Source organism: Lacerta agilis, chromosome 2, assembly GCF_009819535.1.
Source record: "Lacerta agilis isolate rLacAgi1 chromosome 2, rLacAgi1.pri, whole genome shotgun sequence".
Taxonomy (NCBI): domain Eukaryota; kingdom Metazoa; phylum Chordata; class Lepidosauria; order Squamata; family Lacertidae; genus Lacerta; species Lacerta agilis.
In genome coordinates, this window is record NC_046313.1 from 118,486,008 (window position 1) to 118,511,002 (window position 24,995).

A 24,995-nucleotide genomic window follows, 5' to 3' on the forward strand; every position below is an offset into this window, starting at 1 on the left:
TCCCAGAGGGAAAGGGGGGAGACCTTCCTTGCTTTCATCCCGCCCCCCCCCCCCGCTGCCCTGTTTGTAAATTCAAGGGGAGGCAAATCAAATTATTCTCTCTCCCTGCACCCCAAATCAACCCCCCCCCAAAATGTTGCACCTTTTTTCTCTCCTCTTTTGCAGGCCTCCTTCTCTTCCGGGATGTGCATGGAGACCCCACCCCTCCGACATTGCCTCTCCCCCCTCCCGCCCTCCTCCGTCACTTCCGGCCTCTCTAGGAAGCGAGTTCATTGACCCAGGGGGAGGGAGAAAGGACACCCCCCCCACCCCGCGCGCCGGTCTTGGATCCCAGTGTCCCTCAGCCTTTTTCCAACCATGGCCCCCTCCTGACCTTCTTTCCTTCCTTTGCCCCCCACCCGTGCTATTTAAACGTTTTGCTTGTACATAGACCATTTTAATTTATAGTTTTTATTTATAAATCACTGCGAAACACGGCCACTTTATGCTTTCTTTTCTTCACTTCTCACTTCCCTCTGTGCCCCCCCCCCAGTCTCGTGCCCTGGCCCCCCATTTAGACGATCTTCACCTGTGGCCCCCTTGGAATATCCATATGCCCCCCCCCTTTAGAAACGCTGCTCTAGTCTTTAACTACCTGGGAGTAAACCCCATTGAATTCGGTGGGACTGACTTCTGAGTAAGACTCTTGTGCAATCCTAAGGGTTTTTACTCAGAAGTCATTCCCACTGAGGGCTCACTGAAATCAGCCCTGAGTGCTCACTGGAAGGGCAGATCCTGAAGCTGAGGCTCCAGTACTTTGGCCACCTCATGAGAAGAGAAGACTCCCTGGAAAAGACCCTGAGGTTGGGGAAGATGGAGGGCACAAGGAGAAGGGGGCGACAGAGGACGAGATGGTTGGACAGTGTTCTCGAAGCTACATTCATGTGTTGTATCTTCTGTCTTGTTGTCATGTTTTTATTCTTCCAGTTAGTTCATCAGTATCAGCCTCTTGGCAACCATTAGTGTGCAAAGAATCCATTTTTATTGTCCTGTTGTCAGCTTCCATATAACACTGGTCCTAAAGGATCTTCACTGGTTCCCAGAATGTTTGCGAGCACATCAAAATGTTGGTGTTGGCCTAACCAGCCTTGGCCCAGTATTCCCAAAGGAGCGTCTCCATCCCCATCATCCAGACTGGACAATGAGGTCCTCCTCTGAGGGTCTTCTGGTGGTTCCCTCACTGTGAGAAGTTACAGGGTAGCAGGCAGAGGGTCTTCTTGGTAGTGGTGCCCTCCAATCAGATGTCAAAGAGATAAACAACTACAGTGGTACCTCTGGTTGCGAATGCCTCTGGTTGCACACGCTCCGGATTACAAGCTCCGCCACCCTGGAAGTAGCCACTCCTGGTTGCAAACTTTGCCCCAGGATGTGAGCAGAAATCGCACACATGCAGCAGGAAGTGCCATTAGCAAAAGCGTGCCTCATGTTACGAGCGGACCTCGGAATGGATTCTGTTAGTAACCAGAGGTACCACTGTACACAACTTTCCAAATACATAGTTCTGTATCAGGAAGCATTTAATAATTGATGTTTTGTGTGTTTTTATTATGTCAGAAGTTGTCCAGAGTATCTGGGGCAACCCAATCAGATTATTATTGTTAGTAGTAGTAGTAGTAGTAGTAGTGCTTGTCACAAAAGCAGTAGCCCTGGGGTAGCCACATGATGCTTAGGAGTCAAAATGGTCCAACCAGGGGATTCACTGGTACCTAAAGCATCTTTTCTTTCCAAAAGTGTTCCATTATTCCACCAGAGTTGTGTTTGTGCCACAGATGGAGAGGTAAGGGTTAACTTCACACACGTGGACCCCTCCCTGTGTCCTATCGGTTGGAAGGAAGTTTCTTGTTGGCTGTAATAGTAAAAGACCCTGATGTTGGGAAAGATGGAGGGCACAAGGAGAAGGGGACGACAGAGGATGAGATGGTTGGACAGTGTTCTCAAAGCTACTAACATGAGTTTGGCCAAACTGCGGGAGGCAGTGAAGGATAGGCGTGCCTGGCGTGCTCTGGTCCATGGGGTCACGAAGAGTCGGACACGACTGAACGACTGAACAACATTGAATCCTGATTGCAAATCTGGAGGGAGCCTCTCGCCTCTCTACCTTAAATGCCCTGAGGTGATTGCACCCTTATGGCAGTTCATGGATTTGTAGGAAGTTCTCCTGTGGTTTCTCCCCTCTGGGTGACAATTTGGGGAGAATTAGGCATGAGCTTCCAATGATGTATTTTATACACTCTCCTGTCACCTGCCACTTGCTTCTAGATGCTCTGGCAAAGCCCACACTGCCCTGTTGCCACCTTCCCACCTCATGCAAGATGCACAGCTGTCAGGAAAGCCCCCTCCCCACTGCGGCCGGCATTGCGGCAGGCATCGCAGGAGCTTTTAGAGTACACCTTGTTTACGAGCTCCTCCTCCCCCTCCCCCAGCGGGGAAGGAAAGGGGGAGACAGAAAGGCTATGCAAAGGCTTAGAAGGGGTTGGAGAGCCGGAACACCACCGGGAAAGCAGAGATAAAGGTCAAGTTCCCACGCTACGTGGTCGGTCACAGAGGGGGAGAAGGAGGGGCTTCAGGCTCCCGAAGTTGCTTTGTTGGAAGGGAAACCAAAAGAGTTCATTCCTGGACACTGATGAGTAGGGAAAGGACGTTTTGAGACTTTGCTTTGCTGTATATAGCTTGCACAATGAAGAACTTAGTTTTTAGAAGTTCTTTGCCTTGGACTGTTACTCATGAGCAACCACTAAGCGTCCTTACAACAGCTAAGAGCCGAGACTTTCTTCCTTATTCCACTAAACATCCCCTTTATTCCTGCTGCCACCAGAATTTTTTTCTGAACACTTTACTCTTCACATTGCATCATTATTAATGTATAAACTATAAAACATGTATGAGGGCTTCAGGATTACCAATGTTATGGATTACCAATGTTATGCAGAGAATGCCTTCAGCCTGTCTCTTATTTGTTGCTTTATTGCAATTAAAACAATGCGTGTCAGGCTGCTGTTCCTATAACACTAGTTTAACCAACTCTTTTTGCAAACCAACACCACGTGTCTCACACTCCCCATTTCACAACTATCCATTCCTAACTCCAAACATCAACTTTCCAACTCTCTCGACCAAAGACCGAAATTCAGCCGACTCTCAGCCGATACAAAGCAACTTATACTTTACTAAGTATTGTGAGATGTTACCTTCATTACTTTACTACATGAATGTACAACTTTACATTGAAACACCAGAATATCACATACACAGAATGCATTTAAATTTGATTTCTGCCTATAGGAACCTGTTCATCTCAAGGAAGAAGTGAACTCTTGAGGGAAAAAACTTTCTACTCTCCATACATCTAAATGATTTCTCCCCTATGAGTCTGTAAACATTTTGTATGTACATTATTAAACTGAAGCACTTAAGTTTCACATATGGCGGGGTCGCAAAAAAAGAAAGAATTTTTGGGATATGATATACGAGGAGTGGGAGAAAAAAAGTTTAAGCAAACCTTTATTTAAAAAACCCAGCAGCTTTCCCTTTGGGTATTTTAGGTTCTGATATCCTGAACGAAAAAAGAAATATTACTATAGGCCACAATGGCACCAAGAATATTAATAGCTAGAAATTGGAAAAGTGAAATAGTACCAACAAAAAAGGAGTGGCAGGATAAACTATTTGAAAATCTCGAGTTGGCAAAAATGACAGATGCAAATAGGAGACAGCCCAAACAAAAATTCCAAAAGGAATGGGAAACTTATAGATATTATCTAAAAAAGAGTGTCCCCAAATCAAAACCTGGATTAGCTTTATTTTTTTGCACACGACAGTTATGGATTATTAGTATAGTACAGTGGTACCTCTGGTTACATACTTAATTCGTTCCGGAGGTCCGTTCTTAACCTGAAGACCACTTTAGCTAATGGGATCTCCCACTGCCAGAGCACGATTTCTGTTCTTATCCTGAAGCAAAGTTCTTAACCAGAAGCGTTATTTCTGGGTAAGTGGAGTATGTAACCTGAAGCATATGTAACCTGAGGTACCACTGTATTGGATAACAGTCGAAATAAAGGAAGGATAAAAGGAGCATTTTAACAAATAGATAAAAAGGACCTGCTTACAGGATGACAGAATTTTTTAGAGAAGAAAAGAAATTGGGATGAAGAATATGGTGACATAAATCCATACGTAAGAATTTATGGTTGTATGTATGTATGTATTACTTTTCTTTTCCTATCTTGTTTTGGTTTGTTGTCATTTTATTATTTTGGTTTTCTATTGTGTGTGTTTGTCTATTAAGTAAGAAAATTAATTAAAAAGCATTAAAAATAAATAAACTGAAGCACGTTCTGCACTCCTTTCATTTAAATGTTATTCTCCCACTGAGATTTTTTGTAAAGTTTCCACAATGACTGAAGCTCTATTTAATGGCTTCTCCCCTGTGAGTCTGTTGATGTTTTCTAAAGCAAACAGTATGTGTGAGGGACTTTCCACACTCTATACATTTAAAAGGTTTCTCCCCTGTGTGAGTTCGCTGATGTATTTAGTGTTCCCTTCTGACTGAAGCTCATTCCACACTCCATACATTTAAAGGGTTTCTCCTGTGTGAGTTCATGGGTGCATTCTTAGTGCTCCCTTCTGACTGAAGTTATTTCCACACTCCATACACCTACATGGTTACTCCCTTGTGTGAGTCCGATGATGATTTCTAAGTGTTCCACTACAGATGAAGCTCTTTCCACATTCAATACATTTATATGGTTTCTCCCCTGTGTGAGTCTGTTGATGTTTTCTAAGTGTTCCACTCTCAGTGAAGCTCTTTCCACACTCCATACATTTATATGGGTTCTCCCCTGTGTGAATTCGCTGATGTTGTCTCAAGTTTCCACTGTGACTAAAGCACTTCCCACACTCCATACATCTAAATGGTTTCTCCCCTGTATGAGTTCGTTGATGTACAGTAAGGTGTCCATTATCACTGAAGCTCTGCCCACACTCCATACATTTATATGGTTTCTCCCCTGTATGAATTCGTAGATGTGTTGTAAGAGTTCCATTCCGACTGAAGCTCTGCCCACACTCTACACATTTAAATGGTTTCTCCCCTGTGTGAATTCGTTGATGTACAGTAGATTTCCACTTTCACTGAAGCTCTTCCCACACTCCATACATTTATATGGTTTTTCCCCTGTATGAAGTCCGTACATGTATGGTAAGTTTTCCATTTTCACTGAAGCTCTTCCCACACTCCATGCATTTAAATGGTTTCTCCCCTGTGTGTGTCTGTAGATGTGTTGTAAGACCTCCACTGTGACTGAAGCTCTTCCCACATTCCATACATTTAAATGGTTTCTCCCCTGTGTGAGTTCGTTGATGTCTAGTAAGGTGTGAACACTGTCTGAAGCTCCTCCACATTCAATACATTTTAAAGGGTTTCTCCCCTGTGTGATATCGTTTGTGTATAGTAAGGTGTGAGCACTGAAGGAAACACTTACCACACTCAAAACATTTAAATGGTTTCTCCCCGGTGTGACTTTGTTGATGCACAGTGAGTCTCGAACTACAAATGAAGCACATTCCACACTCCAAACATTTATATGGTTTCTTCCCTGTGTGAGTTCGTTGATGTCTTGTAAGAGTTCCATTCTCACTGAAGCACTTCCCACACTCCATACATTTAAATGGTTTCTCACCTGTGTGAATTCGTTGATGTACGCTAAGATTTCCGCTTTCACTGAAGCTCTTTCCACACTCCATACATTTAAATGGCTTTTCCCCTGTGTGAGTTCGTATATGTATCGTAAGTTTTCCATTTTCTGTGAAGCTCTTCCCACACTCCATACATTTAAATGGTTTCTCCCCTGTGTGAGTCTGTAAATGTCTTGTAAGATCTCCACTGTGACTGAAGCTCTTTCCACATTCCATACATTTAAATGGTTTCTCCCCTGTGTGAGTGCGTTGGTGTTTAGTAAGGTGTGAACATTGTCTGAAGCTTCTTCCACACTCAATACATTTAAATGGTTTCTCCCCTGTGTGAATTTGTTGGTGTTTTTTGAGGGATATACTGTGACTGAAGCTCTGCCCACACTCCGTACATTTAAAGGGTTTCTCCCCTGTATGAATTCGTAGATGTGTTGTAAGAGTTCCATTCCGACTGAAGCCTCTTCCGCACTCACACATTTAATGGTTTCTCCCTGTGTAGTTTGTAGATGTGTGCTAATGTGTTCATTCACCCTGAGTAATTTACAGATGGCCCCTGAAAATTCTGATTGCCTTCTCCATCACCTGGTTTAAAGTGGAGAAAAGAGAATATTGTTAGGTATCTAAGGGACAGAGAACTTAACACACAGCAAGACCTATCAGCACCTTCTCTAATTTTGACACCTTAAGCATCCCTCCCTTCCTATGTACTAAAGTTTTAGGAAAGGAAAGGAAATCTGAAAATACTCAAGAACCCTTAGTATCCAGTTCTACCTTCAAACTCTCATCTAACACTGAGCACCAAGAGAAACTTTCTATGCTGAGGTTTGGCATCTATGGCCCTGCAGATGTGGTTGGACTCTTAAGAAGCATCAACCCAAGTAAAGATGGCCAATGACTAGGGATGATAGGAGTTGTAATGCAGCAACATCTGGAGGGACACACTTTCTCCATCTTCCCCATCCTGCGAAAATACCATGCCTCTGTAATCAGTTTTCTCCTTCTTCCTTGATCTGTAATATCTCGCTGATACATTCCAACCAACTGTACAATCACCTAAACCTACACCAGGATGGTGGAAAAGATGGGCCCTCATTCTGATCCAAAACGGGCTCTTTTCATATTCTTACACACTGAAAGGAGACATAAAAAGTTACAGTTTCACAGCAAAGCTGGAAGTATCTACCTCTCAATTTGTCCAGGACAACATCCCTGTATTTTTCTGTTCCAAGCGAGGAGATGAACTCAGACTTCAGTATCAGAGTCTCTGCTATGTGGAATAAGTAAACCTAAGTGCTGTGTTAGTAGTAGTCAGGGGGATTTGATTTAAATCAAACTGATTAACTCACGATTTAAATCACTAGTCAGTAAGGCTCAGGGTGGATTTTAATTTAAAAGATATGATTTTAATAAAAAATTCAAATTAAATAAAAAATTTGAATTGAATAAAAAAATTCAAATTTAAAAATCTGATTTTTAAAATTTAAATCAGTTTTTATTTAAATCCACCCTGAGCCTTATGACTAGTGATTTAATCATGATTTAAATCAGTTTGATTTAAATAAATCCACCCTGGTAGTAGTAGTAGTAGTAGCAGTAGTAGTAGTAATATAATAATAAAACTTTTATTTGTATCCCGCCTTCCCCGGCCGAGACTGGGCTCAGGGCGGCTAACATCAAACATATAACATTGATATAAAATCAAACAATAATTATATTATGTCCTCAAAACAAGTCATGATCTAATTAAAAATCTGAATTAGATGGCTTTCCGCAGGCTTAGGGTTGGGAACAATAAATGCTCATCTGGCCCAACTGTGTACGCTGATCTTATATGGGCCTGTGAGGAATGCTGGGAGGCCTCTTTTGTACTACTTCTTATACAAAAAGAGAAGGGGAGTCAGGCTGAGCCCTGGTCAAAGGCCTGGCGGAACAACTCTGTCTTACAGGTCCTGCAGAAAGATGTCAAATCCCACAGGGCCCTGATCTCTTGTGGCAGTTTTCCACCAGACTGGGGCCAAGGCCAGCCTAATCTCCCTGAGGCCCGGGATCTCCAGAATATATTATTTGCAGACTGTAAGGTCCTCCGTGGGCATACCAGGAGAGGCAGTCCCATAGGTACGAGGGTCCTAGGCCGTATAGGCTTTAAAGGTTAAAACCAGCACCTTAAACCTGATCCTGTACTCCACGGGGAGCCAGTGCAGCTGGTATAGCACTGGATGAATGTGATCCCATGGTTGAAGACCCCGTTAAGTAGTCTTGCTGCAGTATTCTGCACCCGCTGAAGTTTCTGGGTCAGTTTCAAGTGCAGCCCCACGTAGACTGAGTACAATAATCAAGCCTGGAGGTGACCGTCGCATGGATCACAGTGGCGAGATCAGGGCAAGAGAGGTAAGGGACCAACTGCTTAGCTTGGCGGAGATGGAAAAACACCGCCTTTGTAGTAGCTGCAACCTGCGCTTCCATAGAAAGGGAAGCATCAAAAACTCTTGACAGAAGGCGTTGGCACTAATTGCACCCCTGCAAGAGATGGGAGTTGGTGGTAATACAGTGGTACCTCTGGTTACGACTTAATTCATTCCAGAGGTCCGTTCTCAACTCAAAACTGTTCTTAACCAGAAGCACTCTTTTGCTAAAGGGACGATTCCACTCGCATCCCAGGGCAAAGTTCGCAGTCAAGAGACCTACTTCCAGGTTAGCGGAGCTCGTAAGACGAAGCTTTCGAAAGAAGGACGGTTTGTAACCAGAGATATTACTTTATATGACTCTAAAAATATGCAAAAATATTATTCTTTTGAAGCAAAGACAATAAAGTATCTACTAACTAGCCCATTAAAAGCTAACAAATGATGTGGACCAGGAAATCTCATGCCACCATTATTAACCTGTGAGTCTCTGTGATTAACCTCACTGTGATTAACTCCCGCCCGGAAACCTATGTCCCCACTGTGGAAGGATGTATGGATCCAGAATTGAACTCAACAGTCACTTATGGACACACCGTTAAGAACGTGTTCATGGAAGGCTTGACTATGAGGATTCGCCAAAGAAGAAGACAAAACAGGAATAAATGGCTCAAACAGCAGATTCACACCTCCAACGTCTAACAGCCAAGAGGAATAAAAATGTGCCTTTACCTAGAGAGGCCACCATCTCATAATTCTCCACCATGACTTCCTTGTGCAGAGCTCTTTGGCCTGGATCCAGCAGAGCCCACTCCTCCTCCGTGAAAAACACAGCCACCTCCACAAAGGTCAAGAGGGCCTGGAAGAAGACAGAGCTTAGATCCCCACCATCCCCACTCAACACAGAAGGAAGCTGGGTTGTCCCATCTGTGCCTCTTCCCTCTTCCCTGCTCCTGTTGCTCTTTCACTACCTGAGGAAGCTGCCTGGCTCTTCTTTCCACTCCACCTCTAAGAAGAGACCATTCAGAGGTTGTCTTGGAGGACATTGCGCTGCCCATAGGTGATTCAGAGGAGGAAGAGGCGTGAACTGGGCCACTTCTGGGACTCTCTCAGCTGTTGACAAGATGCACTTCAATGCAGGGAGCAGCTCTTTAAGGAGAAAAATGCAGAAATTATTATTATTAATTGAATTTATATTCTGCCCTATACCCGGAGGTCTTGGCGGTTCATAGAAAGGCAGGTTTATTTAGGGTGGGAGACATTTACACAGATGGCATACCTTTTTACAAATTACCAGTAATAATAAATCAGTACTTATAAATTCTAATCACAAATGCAAAATCCAAACACAGACTATGAAACATATATGAAATAGTTAGTGGAAAACCAACTGAACTATGTACCCCAACTTTGGGATTGTTAATTATTTTTATAGATTAAAATGCTAATTAGAGATATCAGGAATTCATTCCTTGAGATGATCACAACAGAAACAGGAAGTATTTACTTTTGGTGCAAGTATTTGTGTCTGTCTGTCTGTCTCTCTGTGTATACACACACACACACACACAATATTTCTAAATAAAAGGAAGCAGGAACCAGCTTTCCTTTGGGTCCCTTCCAAATAGTGCAAGGCAGGGAACTAGAAGGACTTAATCTTTTCTACGGGAACTTTATAATACTATAAGCTGCCTCAGTCTTTAGGGGACATTCAGCTCCGGTTTGCAAAGTTCTAGGATCAACTCCCAAACTCTTAATGAAGCTTCGCAAAAAGCATTACGGTCAGTACCTCTGCTGACCTCGCTTTTCCTTTCCTCCAAACAGCCGCCGAGTAAACCAGATTCTGACCCTTTGATACATTTAGAATAAAGAAAATAAGGGAAACTCCTAAATTATGGGAAGAATTTGCAGTCAGAAGAAAAGCAACATCTGGAGGGCCCCAGGGTGCAGAGGTCCCATCCAAGTGGAGCAGATGGAAATATTTACAGCACTCTATGCGCTAACACGGGATGCAGGTGGCGTTGTGGTCTAAACCACTGAGCCTAGGGCTTGCTGATCGGAAGGTCAGCAGTTCGAATCCCCGCGATGGGGTGAGCTCCTGTTGCTCTCCTGCCCACCTAGCAGAGCCTGGGGGGGAGAGATGGGGGGCAGGAGGGGGGCAGCAGTGAGAAGGGAGATGGAAGCTGTTAAGCAGAGAGGAGCATCCCTAGGTGGAATGGGGCTGCCACCCCTTTGAACGGAGGTGGACTGATTCTGAGTCAACATGCACAGGGTGGGGCTGCAAATCCCTTTGTAGTTAGGTTGCACTGGGGGGGGGGGGCTTTTCTGGTTCATCTCAAGTGTCTTCGCCCCCTCCCCACCCCCCCACCCTGGGAGCCAGGCTTGATCTCTGCGCGTCAAAAAGGATCTTGCAATGCAAAACCTGCTGGGGGAGGAGGACCCCACGTTGCAACAGGATGTCCTGCATCCAGTTCAGTCCCCCTCCCCACTGATTCCCACAGGGAAAGGGTTGAGCCCCTCCTTGCTTTCCTGTCTCTCTCTCTCTTCCCCCCCCTCCTTTCCCAGCTGCCCTGTTTGTAGATTCAGGGAGAGGGAAAGCAAATCCTTCTCCCACCCCCATCCCCAAATAACCCCCCCAAATATGCGGCACCTCTTTCTCCTCTTCTCCAAGTCCGCTTCTCTTCCCGGAATGAGGATGGAGACCCCTCCCCTCCAAATAGTCTTCCCCCCCAAAAAAGAAAAACAAATTTCCTGCCTCTCTAGGAAGCGGATCTCATTGACCCAGAGGGAGGGGGAGAGGGAGGAGATCCGCCTCCCCCTCCCTGCGAACAGAAATTCCCTTTTACAGGTGGGTAGCCGTGTTGGTCTGCCACAGTCGAAACAAAATAGAAAATTCTTTCCAGTAGCACCTTAGAGACCAACTGAGTTTGTTCTTGGTATGAGCTTTCGTGTGCATGCACACTGAAAGCACACTGTGTATCTGAAGAAGGTTGTAAGGTTGTGATGCACCATCTTCTTGGTCATACTTCCCCCTGTGTGGCTACCCATCTCTAGGAAGGTTAGAAAACGTTGAATAGGGCAGTGTTTTTCAACCTTTTTGGGCAAAGGCACACTTGTTTCATGAAAAAAATCACGAGGCACACCACCATTAGAAAATGTTAAAAAAATTAACTCTGTGCCTATATTGACTATATATAAAGTAATTCTCTTGAATAGGAATCAAATAAACACAAAGAAAGAAAGTTTTTATAATTACTCTATTATGAAATAGTAAGTAAACAGAAATTCTTCTCTCCGCTGCTGCGCACACTGTGCTTTGGCGGGAAGGAAGTCGGAAGATGATGTCAAAAAACCCACATACCCCCCATACCCAGGACACAGTCGGTGCCCGCAAAAGAAAAAAGATTTTTTATGGAAAATTCCAAGAAAATACACGTCCTTAATAGTCTTAAGCCAATTTCAGGCTATGTTCACTTCACTTGCCAAACTGCACTCCCACTGAACCACAAAAGGAGGGCTGCAACCATCATAAACGCAAGTTTCCAGCATCCATGCTGGCAGCTTATGGAGGGGGCGGGGAAGGGCCCACGTCAAAGCGACGGCAAGGAGGAAAATAATACTATTATACCGACACCCTGTATCAACGCAAAAGATTTCGCCTAGTTTTTCTGTCAATCTAATTGGATGTTATAGCCGAGATACTCAAAGCAATTAATTAAAAAAAAACTGCATAGGAAGCGCACTTCACATACTTCGGGGCACAAAAGTTTAAGCAGGCGCGTGTAGAAGGAGAAAGGGGGAGGCCACCGCTCCTTTATTAGAGGCTCCTGGAAAGCGCGCCAACGAGCAGGCAGCCGGCAGAGGAAGAGCAAGCAGCGGCAACTGCCCTTCGCGCCCTCCGGCGCCGCTTCTCCGCCCTCGCACCGCCCTCCCTCCGCCGACGGCTCCGCCAAACGCACCGCCGCGGTGCCGCCCTCGCGGCTTCTTCCCTCGACCAGTCTGCCCATCTCATCGCTGCCGAAGGCGAGCGAAGCAGCCCTGGGCGCCGCCATCTTTGGCGCCGCCTCCATTTTGCCCGCGCAGCGTCAGTAGCGCGAAGGGCGGGAAAACAAACCCCGCCAGGTCCGGCCACAAGCCCCGTCTGCCGTTACCCAAGGGGAGTCCCTCCTAGGCGCCGCGAATTTAGCTAAGCGGGGCCTCGAAAAGAGCCAAAGAGAGGCGTCACTGCGGTCTCTTCTCCACCCGCGCCACTCACCTCCACCGTAATGGCCATACCGCGACATCTTCACCCGAGTAGGGGGGGAAATCCCAACCGTCTCCACGGCACACTAGGCAACATCTCGCGGCACACTAGTGTGCCGCGGAACAGTGGTTGAAAAACACTGGAATAGGGAGCCCATCATTTGGTGAGACTACCTTACAATAACAGAAATCATCAAATATTGTTTTAGAAAGAGCGGGTGTGACACCTGATCCTCTACTTCCAATTTATTTTATATGGTTTGCTAGAAAAGGATCAAATTTTGCAGTAAGTAAGTAATGAACCAAATATTTCCTCATCTCTCTGAAAGGTAAACCACGCTCTGCCAGAGTTATTACGACTGCCACAACTCATTCAAGAACATGTTTCCAGTTTTATGTATCTGTTCTGCTAGTTGATAGTCAATTGTTGAGCCATGTTTGCTTCTTGTAAGATATGCTTCTGAAGCTGTTCTATGGTCTTCAGAGATTTCATGACTTTGAACTAAATAGGTGTTGCGCCAATCAGAAAATCTATCTGACGATAATGGTGTGGAAGAATTTGAAGAGAGTTTGCACACAAAACAGTATACACGACCAGTTTCTGGTAAATAGACTAACATTCTCTGAAGTATTTTTCACCATTAGCCCGTTTGGGATAGAACAAGCTCTTGAACAATATCTGTCTTGGTTTGCAAAAGACCTCTTTGACTTTTCAAATGAACCACCTGAGTGCTGACACTCTGGCGGACCTTTTTCTACCCAGTATGCAATGTCATCTTTGCTTAAATCACCCCATAGCCCATCATTCTGTTTGTATTTTGATGTTGAATCTTCTGTGCTTATACTACTCTCTGGTTAGTCTGAGTATTTCTTGCTGCAGTCATTGAAGCAGATTCTATAGAACTAGATGAACCAGGTTCTGCATCAGGAATGGGACAAATATCACATGGCTGACTTGCTGTGGTATAGGCTTTGGGTTGATCAGGCTCCTTATCTGTCTTTCCCTTCAACAAAGTGCAAGGATCATGGCAATGAAAATAATGAATAGGGTTGGGGCAACGTGTGGATCCAGAATTGGTCTCCACAGTCATGTACAGACTCATTGTTAAAACGGTGGTTATGGAAGACAATTTTACTCGGCTACAAGTGATTGCCGAAGAAGTATCTGTCTTTGTAAAGAAGCTATCTAATTTTGGTAATTTGCTAAGCTCTTCTTCAGCTTTCTGCTTCTCTTTCCTCTTTTGAGCTCCAGTTTTGTAACATCTGGTTGACATTTTAAAAAATGGAAGTAAAATATTTAATATAATTATAATATTTATATATAGTATTTTAGTAGCAAGTGGGGATAACAGGGAACTGTACTAGTAAATAATAATAGGTCTACTAAATAGTAGTAGTAGTAATAATAATAATAATAATATAATAATAATAATAATAATAATAATAATAATTTACTTATACCCCTCCCATCTGGCTGGTTTTCCCCAGCCACTCTGGGAGGCTTCCAACTGAATATTAAAAAAAATATAGCATCAAACATTAAAAACTTCCCTAAACAGGGCAGCCTTCAATTGTCTTTTAAAAGTAAAATAGTTGCTTATTGCCTTGACATCTGCCTGGAGGGAGTTCCACAGCACAGGCGCCACTACCAAGAAAGTCCTCTGCCTGGTTCCCTGTAACCTCACTTCTCACAGGGAGGGAACCACCAGAAGGCCCTCGGCGCTGGACCTCAGTGAGGTGGAGACGCTCCTTCAAGTATACAGGACCGAGGCCGTTTAGGGCTTTAAAGGTCAGCACCAACACTTTGAATAGTGCTCGGAAACTATTGTACTGGGAGACAATGAAGATCTTTCAGGACTGGTGTTATATGGTCTCGGCGGCCACTCCCAGTCACCAGTCTAGCTGCCGCCTTCTGGATTAATTGCAGTTTCCAAGTCACCTTCAAAGATAGCCCCAAGTAGCGCATTGCAGTAGTCCAAGCGGGAGATAACTAGAGCATAGGGGTCTCAGCTTGCGTACCAGATGGAGCTGGTAGACAGCCGCCCTGGACAAAGAATTAACCTGCACCTCCATGGACAGCTGTGAGTCCAAAATGACTCCCAGGGCCACCTGGTCCTTCAGGGGCACAGTTACCCCATTCAGGATCAGGGAGTCCTCCACACCAGCCCTCCCCATCCCCCAAGAACAGTACTTCTGTCTTGTCAGGATTCAACCTCAATCTGTTAGCCGCCATCCATCCTCCAACCGCCTCCAGACACTCACACAGGACCTTCACCACCTTCATGGTTCTGATTTAAGAGAGAGGTAGAGCTGGATATCATCTGCATATTGATGGACCCAGCCCAAACCCCTGATGATCTCTCCTAGCGGCTGCATGTAGATATTGAAAAGCATGGGGGAGAGGACGGAACCCTGAGGCACCCCACAAGTGAGAGCCCAGGGGTCTGAACACTCATCCCCCACCACCACTTTCTGGACACGGCCCAGGAGAAAGGAGTGGAACCACTGTATAACAGTGCCCCCAGCTCCCAGCCCCTCAATAAATAAAAGATGAATATTTTTCTAAAGTAATTTTGTAATGAGATCAAAATAAATAAATTATATATTACATGAAATCAATCAGTAGGCATAAGACTCATACCCTTAGTCTATGCTGCCTGATCATCAGTCTACAAGCACTCTTTAATATTAGATAACAGGTACAACAGCTTGACCTACAATCAACTGTGCTGCACTGCAATCTGCATGCTAAATGTTGCCATGCAACCAGTCCATGCAGAATGTAGGCACCCTATATATAGAAATGAGCAAACCAGTGATTTTAGGGAGCAGGCCATCAGGTGCCTACACAACACAAAACACTGTTGCTGTATGTAGGTTTTATTTTATTTGTTTTTTATCTTATATTTTGGAAATGTACATCCATTTTTTTTCTTCACATTTTTTGGGATGGCCTCAAGATTGGGGCCATAAGCTATAGCTTGTTTAGCTTATACGTAAATCCGGCACTGTCTGTGAGATGGTTGATGTTTTCTAAGAGTTACACTCTTACTGAAACAGCTTCGACAATCCATACATTTAAATGATTCCTCGCTTGTGTGAGTTCGTTGATGTGTTGCAAGAGCTCCACTCTCACTGAAACTCTTCCCACGATCAATACATTTAAACGATCCATTCATGTACAATAGGTATTCCATTGTGACTGAAGCTCTGTCCATACACTACATCCAAAGGGTTTCTCTCATGTGAGTTTGTAGATGTATGGTCAGATTCGAAGGTTCACTGAAGTTCTTTCCACACTCCAAACATTCATACGGTTTCTCCCATGTCTTGTAAGTTGTCCACCTTCACTGAAACCCTTTCCACAATCCATACATTTAAATGGTTTTTCCGGTGTGACTATGTTGGTGCACAGTGAGTTTCCAACTACAAATGAAGCTCTTTCCGCACTCCAAACATTTAAATGGTTTTCCCCTGTATGAGATCGTTTATGTCTTGAAAGAGCTCCACTCTGACTGAAGCACCCCACAATACAAACAACTATGGTTTCTCCCCTGTGTGAGTTCGTTGATGTTTTGTAAGAGCTCCACTCTCAATGAAACCCTTCCCACACTCCATACATTTAAATGGTTTCTCACCCGTGTGAGTTCGTTCATGTACAGTAAGTATTCCATTGTAACTGAAGCTCTGTCCACAATCCTTACATTTAAATGGTTTCTCCCCTGTGTGAGTTCGTAGGTGCGTTGTAAGAGCTCCACATGAATGAAACCCTTCCCACACTCCATACATTATACGGTTTCTCCCCTATATGAGTTCGTTGATGTATTGTAAGTTTTGCACCTTCACTGAAACCCTTCCCACAATCCTTACATTTAAATGGTTTCTCCCTGGTGTGACTCTGTTGGTGCTCAGTGAGTTTCCAACTACAAATGAAGCTCTTTCCGCACTCCATACATTTAAATGGTTTCTCACCCGTGTGAGTTCGTTGATGTACAGTAAGTTTTCCATTTTCACTGAAGCTCTTTCCGCACTCCATACATTTAAATGGTTTCTCTCCTGTGTGCGTTCGTTGATGTTTTGTAAGAGCTCCTCTCTCAATGAAACCCTTCCCACAATCCATACACTTAAATGGTTTCCCCTGTGTGAGTTCGTTGATGTTTCGCAAGAGATCCATTCTCACTGAAGCTCTTTCCACACTCCAAACATTTAAATGGTTTCTCTCCTGTGTGAGTTCGTTGATGTCTTGAAAGAGTTCCATTCTTACTGAAGCTCTTTCCACACTCCATACATCTAAATGGTTTCTCCCTGTGTGAATTTGTTGATGCATGGCAAGTATTCCAATTTCACTGAAACACTTCCCACACTCCATACATTTAAATGGTTTCTCTCCTGTGTTAGTTTGTAGATGTGTGCTAAGGTGTTCACTCACAATGCAGTATTTTACAGATGGCCCCTCAAAATTCTGATTGCCTTCTCCATCACCTGGTTTAAAGTGGGAGAGAAAGAGAATATTGTTAGGTATTCAAGGAGAAACAAAAAACTTACCACACAGCAAGACCAATCAGCACCTTCTCCTCTTTTAACACCTCCAGCATTCCTCCCTCTCCTATGTACCAAATTTATAGGAAAGGAAAGTAATTCTGAAAATAGGCTCAAGAACCCTTAGTGTCCAGTTCTACCTTCAACTTCCATGTAACACTGAGCAGCACAAGAACCTTCTAAGCTGAGATGAGGCATCTATGACCCTTCAGATGTGGTTGGACTCTGAGTACCATCAACCCAAGCAAAGATAGTCAATGACCAGGGATGATGGGAGTTGTAGTGCAGCAACATCCAGAGGGAGACACTTTCCCCTCCTATGAAAATGCTGCCTCTGTATTCAGTTTTCTCCTTCCTCCATGATCTGTAATTTCTTACTGATACATTCCAACCAACTGTACACATCACCTAACCTGCACCAGGATGCTGGAAGAGATGGGCCCTTGTTTTGATCCAAAGGACTCTTTTCATATTCCTACACACTGAAAGAAGACATACAAAGGTACAGTCTCAGAGCAAAGTGGAAGTATGTACCTCTCAATTGGTCCAGGACAACATCCCTGTTTTTCTGTTCCAAGTGAGGAGATAAGCTCAGACTTGAGTATCAGACCCTCTGCTATGTGGAATAAGTAAAATGTGCTGTTTATGTATATGTGTCTATAAAAATACAATATTAATATTTTGAAGCAAAGACTGCAAAGTATCTGGTGGACCATTAAAAGTTAATAAATGATGTGGACCAGGAAACCTCATGCCACCATTATTACCCTGTGAGTGTAGATTTTACATAGGGTTTTTTTGGGTGTGGGGGGTTCATACAACAATATCAGCTTATGAAGTTACCTACTGACAAAAGTACAGCGTTGCTATAAACTACAATCTTCAACATCAACTTTGCTGGATGCTCATGTTGTCGGATGCCTGATTATCGTCTTCCAAAGCAACTACTCTATTCCCAATTTAAGAATGGAAAGTGAAATACTGGTGGACAATAAAGAGATTTAAAGACTCTTCAGGGCAAATATATAAAAATGAAGTATAAGCACAGAAAATTGGGCCCCAATTGGAGAATAGCCTTTACCAAAGGCGTCATGGACTTTGAAGAAGCACAACTCAGGACAAAAGGGAGAAGCAAGCTAAGAGGAAAGTACGTTTGGCAAACCTCACTGTGATTAACTGCCGCCTAGAAATCTATGTTCCCAATGTAGAAGGAGGTCTGGATCCAGAATTGGACTCCACAGTCACTTACGGACACACCGTTAAGACCGTGTTCATGGAAGACAATCTTACTTGGCTATGAGGATTCACCAAGTAAGAAGATATGACACGAATAAATGGCTCAAACAGCAGATTGACTCTTTCAATGTCTAACAGCCAGGAGGAATAAAAATGTGCCCTTACCAGAGAGGCCACCATCTCATAATTCTCCTCCATGACTTCCTTGTGCAGAGCTCTTTGGCCGGGATCCAGCAGAGCCCACTCCTCCTCGTGAAAACACAGCACCTCCTCAAAGGTCAAGAGGGCTGGAAGAAGACAGAAGAAGAAGAAGAAGAAGAAGAAGAGAAGAAGAAGAAGAAGAAGAAGAAGAGAAGAAGAAGAAGAAGAAGAAGAAAAAGAAGAAGAAGAAAGAGAAGAAGAAGAAGAAAAGAAGAAGAAGAAGAAGAAGAAGAAGAAAACAGAGCTTCTCTTAGATGCCCATCATCCCGACTCAACACAGAGGGAAGCTGGGTTGTCCCATCTGTGCCTCTTCCCTCCTCCCTGCTCCCGTTGTCCTTTCGCTACCTGAGGAAGCTGCCTGGCTCCTCTTTCCACTCCACTGATAAGAAGAGACTGTTCAGAGGGTGTCTTGCAGGCCATTGTGTTGCCAGTTGATTGGATGGAGGAGCAGGTGGTGTAAATTGGGCCACTTCTGGGACTCTCTCAGCTGCTGCCACGATGCACTTCAATGCAGGGAGCAGCTCTTTAAGGAGAACAATGCATAAATTATTATTATTATTATTATTATTATTATTATTAATTGAATTTATATACCGCCCTGTTCTCAGGGCAGTTCACAGAAAGGCGGAATAATTTAGGGTGGGAGACATTTACACAGATAGCATACCTTTAACAAATTACAAATATCAATACTTATAAACTAATAAAATTCTAATTACAAATGCGAATTTCAAACACTTATTATGAAAAAATATATGAAATAGTTAGTGAAAACCATCGCCCCGCTGTGAGGCATGAAGGCCGCTCCCTGAAAGGCCCTTTCCACCTGGTCTAGGGGGCGAGGCCCAAACACACCAGCCCTGCCCATCAATGGAAAGTGGCCCCTGGGAGGCTGCTTAGGAACAAATGTGGCCCTCAGGCTTGACAACTGTCTCCTCCTCTGTTCCAAACACTAAACTGGCTGTAATGCTGGCCCACCTTGCAGGGTTTTTGTGTGAGCACTGCCCAAGTGGTAGACTTTAGAAGACCTATACAGTGTTATAAGGCCCTCCTGGCAACCTGGATGGGGACGAGGCCAGGCAGGAGTGAGGCTGGCAGCACCGGCAGAGAAAGTCCCTCAGCACCTCTGCGCTGGGCCAATCCTGCAAGACAGGCCAGATCTCCCACCCCTAGGTGCTTTGAATCTCCTTTCCGACAAACTCCCAAGAGGATATCTGGAGAAGCCTCTTTTTGGAAAGAAACAGCATCAAATTCTGCACTGGTGGAGGGGATTAATCTCCTCCCCCCCCAACTTTCCCCATGTCCAGCTGGAGCATTTATTTAATTCCTGCCTTGAAGCTTTTTAAAGGGCTCCTCACATCAGCCTCTTTCTTACTCAGGAAGCTCCGGAGGCCAATTTCCCTTGACACTGTCCATCTCTCACCCCCCACCCAACCCGAAATCTCCTCCCTCTCTCCAAATCCAGAGAAGACTCTTTCTCCAGCTGATTGCCCTCCTGATCTCTGCCCCACTGAGGCAGGCGCTTCAGCAGCAGATTTCGGAGGTGGGGTAGATCAGGGTCCTGGAGGAGCTCATCCCTCCCCTGTCATCCGAACCTGATGCTGGAGGCCGGGGGGGGGGTGTTCCATGCTGAGTGTGAATAAATACGTAAGGATAGGTTAGGAGGCTAGGTCTAAGATCGGGGTGGGGACATCACCTGGCGACTTTCAGTGCATAGGTGCCAATCCCTGGGTCCCTAAGCAACCACCCAATTCCCCATGAAGAGGCCGGGCACCCACAAATTTCAGTGCCAGGGCAGCGATCCCTGCATGGCACCCAAAGCCCCGGGGACCCATGATCGTGGGGTGAAACTGGCACACCTGACTCAGTGTCATGGTCAGGTTGCATGGGGGTGGGGTGGGGGAGCGCCCTTCTCTGGTTCGTCTCAGGCAGCAAAATGTCTCCCCCCACCCATCCCGAGGCTGGTTTATCTCTACGCTTCAAAAGGGATCTTGCAATGCAAAACCTGTTGGGGGAGGGGGACCCCACTTTGCAGCAGGGTGGCCTTTATCACGCCTCCCCCACTGATTCCCACAGGGAAAGGGAAAGGCCCCTCCTTGCTTTCCTTTCTCTCTCCCCCCCCACAAATCCTCCCGCCTCCTTTCCCAGCTGCCCTGTTTGTAGATTCAGGGGGGGAGGGAAAGCAAATCCTTCTCCCACCCCCATCCCCAAATAACCCCCAATATGCAGCACCTCTTTCTTCTCTTCTCCAAGTACGCTTCTCCTCCGGGAATGAGGATGGAGACCCCTCCCCTCCAAATTGCACCCCACTTTTTGCAGCCGATTGCAGATTACCACTCCTGATTCCCAGAGGGAAAAGGGGGGAGACCTTCCTTGCTCTCATCCGCCCCTAACCTTTCCCCCCTCGCCCCTTTGTAGATTCAGGGGGAGGAAAAGCAAATTCTTCTCCCTCCCTGCACCCCAAATCTCCCCTTCCCCTGAAATGTTGCACTTTTTTCCTTCTTTTGCAGGCCTCCTTCTCTTCCGGGGATGCGCATGGAGACCCCACCCCTCCGACATTGCCTCTACCCCCTCCCGCCCTCCTCCGTCACTTCCTGCCTCTCTAGGAAGCCAGTTCATTGACCCAGGGGGAGGGGGAGGGACAAGAGATTGCCCCCTGCTCTCTCTGCAAACAGAGACTTAGAAATATAGCGGGAAGGGGTTCTCGCCCCCCCTAGGATCATGGAGCCCAGTGTCCCTCAGTCAGCCTTTTCCCGACCATGACCCCCTCCCGACCTTATTTCCTTCCTGTGCGCCCCCCCCCCCGCCGGTAGAAATGTAGCTATCTAAATGTTTCGCTTGTAAATTTATAGTTTTTATTTATAAATACAGTGCGAAGCACGGGCACTTCTCTGCTTTCTTTTCTTCACTTCTCACTTCCCTCTGTGGCTCCCGAATCTCGTGCTGTGGCCCCCCATTTACACGATGTTCACCTGTCGTCATGTACTGATATCACAACAGGAATATCCATATGCCCCCCCCCTTAGAAACGCTGTTCTAGTCTTTAACTACCTGGGAGTAAAACCTATTGAATTCGGTGGGACTGACTTGAGTAAAACTCTTGTGCAATCCTAAGGATTTTTACTCAGAAGTCATTTAATTATATTATTATTATTATTATTATTATTAGTACCCCGCCCATCTAGCTGGATTTCCCCAGCCACTCTGGGCGGCTTCCAACAAAAATCAGATACAAAAATATCACACATTAAAAACTTACCTAAAAAGGGCTGCCTTCAGGTATTTTCTGAATGTCAGGTAGTTGTTTATCTCCTTGACCTGTGATGGGAGGGTGTTCCACAGGGCGGGTGCCACTACCGAGAAGGCCCTCTGCCTGGTTCCCTGTAGCTTTGCTACTCGCAGTGAGGGAACCGCCAGAAGGCCCTTGGCGTTGAACCTCAGTGTCCGGGCTGAACGATGGGGGTGGAAACGCTCCTTCAGGTATACAGGACAGAGGCTGTTTATTTGAATTGTGCTTGGAAACGTACTGGGAAGCAATGTAGATCTCACAGGGGTGGTGGTCCTGGAGTAGGCTGGCAGACTACCTATTGGGAACTACTGCTTTAGCGCTCTGACTTGAGGAGCCTGACCAAACCTTTCCCCACATTGTACACCCCTGTATGGTTTTCCCCATGGGTGTCATTTTGGGGGAAATTAGCAATGAGTTTGCAGTGAAGCATTTTGCACACTTGCCACATTTGATTTGAGATGCTCCCACACTCCCCTGTGCCACCTTCTCATGTCGTGCAAAACATGTAGAGAGAGGTCTTTTCTGGCTCTCCCACTAAACACCCACTTTATTCCTGCTACCATCATAGATAATGTCTTAGCCCTCCCCATAGCCAAAAATAGCAATTTACTTATAATAACACTATAAGGGTTTCAAGATTACCTATCCTAATACATACATGGTTACTAATAAAGGTAAAGGTACCCCTGACCATTAGGTTCAGTCATGGATGACTCTAGGGTTGCGGTGCTCATCTTGCTTTACCGGCCGAGGGAGCCAGCATACAGCTTCCGGGTCATGTGGCCAGCATGACAAAGCCACTTCTGGCGAACCAGAGCAGCGCACGGAAACACCGTTTACCTTCCCGCCGGAGTGTTACCTATTCATCTACTTGCACTTGACGTGCTTTCAAAATGCTAGGTGGGCAGGAGCTGGGACTGAACAATGGGAGCTCACCCCATTGCGGGGATTCGAACCGCCAACCTTCCGATCGGCAAGCCCTAGGCTATGTGCTTTAGACCACATTGCAACTAATAACCCACTACATTTTGTATGAACTCATTCCCAATATCAGTATATATGTCCAGACACAGTCTGTATCTGCAGTCCGTTCATGTGTTGCATCTTCTATCATGTCCTGTTTTTATTCTTCCAGTTACAGGTGGGTAGCCGTGTTGGTCTGCCATGTTGTTGTTGTTCAGTCGTTCAGTCGTGTCCGACTCTTCGTGACCCCATGGACCAGAGCACGCCAGGCACGCCTATCCTTCACTGCCTCTCGCAGTTTGGCCAAACTCATGTTAGTAGCTTCGAGAGCACTGAGCACTGGTCTGCCATAGTCAAAACAAAATCGAAAATTCTTTCTAGTAGCACCTTAGAGACCAACTGAGTTTGTTCCTGGTATGAGCTTCGTGTGCATGCACACTTCTTCAGATACACTTCTGTTTCAGTGTATCTGAAGAAGTGTGCATGCACACGAAAGCTCATACCAGGAACAAACTCAGTTGGTCTCTAAGGTGCTACTAGAAAGAATTTTCGATTTTATTCTTCCAGTTAGTTCATCAGTATCAGCCTCTTGGCAACCATTAGGGTGGAAAATACGGTAATCCTTTTTTCTTGTCCTGTTGTCAACTTTCATTTTCAATTTTGGGGGATTGTTCAGCTGTGATTCTTAAATCATAGGCATTGACACTGTTGTTTGGAGTGCATGGTTGTGAATTTTCCTCGATCTTTTAGTTTCATCTGATTTTTAACCGCTTTGAGGGTTTTTGCAATCATGCAGTGTTATGAAATAAACAAACAATCTAAATATAATTGTTATTCTATTTGCCTTGCATCCAAGAAAAAGGTCCCAAGTTCACACACACCCTGGCATCTGGGAGAGACCCCTGATCTGAAATCCCAGGTTGCTGCTGCCAGTCGGTAAAGACATTCCTGGCCTAGATCAACCAATTACCTGACTCCCTAGAAGGCAGCTTCCTGTGCATTGGGGCTGCTGTTCTGTACTTTCCAGGAAAAAAATGGTTGGACTTTTGAGGCCTATCACAGCATATTAATCCCAAATCAAGGTGCTGCAGTGGCTCCTGTGTGGGACCTAGGCCACCTTGGGCCACCTGCTGTGTCTCAGCCTAGCCTACGTCACAAGATGGTTGATGTGCAAATAAAAAGGGAGCTGGAGAAGCGTCCAGGTCACCTCTACTTCCTTGGAGGAATGGCAAGATATGAATGCAGTTTAACAAAAGGCTAAAGCAAAGTTGAGGCTCCAGTACTTTGGCCACCTCATGAGAAGAGAAGACTCCCTAGAAAAGACCCTGATGTTGGGAAAGATGGAGGGCACAAGGAGAAGGGGACGACAGAGGATGAGATGGTTGGACAGTGTTCTCGAAGCTACTAACATGAGTCTGACCAAACTGCGGGAGGCAGTGGAAGACAGCAGTGCCTGGCATGCTCTGGTCCATGGGGTCACGAAGAGTCGGACATAACTGAACGACTGAACAACAAAAGCAAATTTTAAAAGTCCCACCCAGCTGCTCACTGCCAGGAGAGCTCTGAAACGGTGGTTTTGGAGTTTAATTTGGCCCTGCTCCTGGATGGAGCCCAGAGCCAGGATGCCCAGGTTCTCACAGTGCCCAGGAAAACATTTGCACAGTAAAGCTAGTGTGCCAACCTTGAGGTGTCTGATTTGGTCACAGTGACATACACCTTAGGGACTGTCTCCCGCTTGGATTACTGTAAAATGCTCTATGTGGGGCTGCCTTCGGAAAGTGCTCAGAAACGTCTGACTGGCTCTAGGAGCTGCAGTCAGTTTGCTTAGCAGGCTGGTTATGTATCCCCTTGTAGGAACCTACCCAGGTTCTGAGATGGTTTGGGGAAGCCTTTCTGCTGGTCCTGCCACCCTCACAAAGGCGCTTGGTGGGAACGTAGGAGAGGACAAGACAGAAGCACTTTTTATGGGGGGCAGGGTGTGTGGGGTACTTCCTGGTCCTGAATGGGGTAACTGTGCCTCTGAAGGACCAGGTGTGCAGCCTGGGAGTCATTTTGGACTCACAGCTGTCCATGGAGGGGCAGGTCAATTCTCTGTCCAGGGCAGCTGTCCACCAGTTCCACCTGGTATGCCGACTCACAGTGGTCCCTGTTCTGGTTACCTCCCGCTTGGGCTGCTGCAATGCACTCTACGTGGGGCTACCTTTGAAGGTGGCTTGTAAACTACAACTAATCCAGAATTATTTGCAACCCTCTCAGCCCAAAATCACTTACCATCAGCACTCCAGAATCAAACCCTCCCTACAGGACACTTTAAGATTGTGAGAAGTTACCTTAATTAAATACTTAGAATCATAGAATCATAGAGTTGGAAGAGACCCCAAGGGCCATCCAGT

The 24,995-nt window shown here is 45.5% G+C and overlaps 1 protein-coding gene and 1 pseudogene across 1 annotated transcript; both read right to left on the minus strand.

Moving 5' to 3' along the window:
- LOC117042194 overlaps positions 1-18,913 on the minus strand; it is a 51,612-nt pseudogene extending 32,699 nt beyond the window's left edge.
- Positions 5,045-6,207, minus strand: LOC117042239 (gastrula zinc finger protein XlCGF49.1-like). The gene has a single exon (XM_033141770.1). The coding sequence runs from the start codon at positions 6,205-6,207 to the stop codon at positions 5,443-5,445; it is 765 nt and encodes a 254-aa protein (XP_032997661.1). The 3' UTR covers positions 5,045-5,442.
- Positions 18,914-24,995: the final 6,082 nt, after the last annotated feature.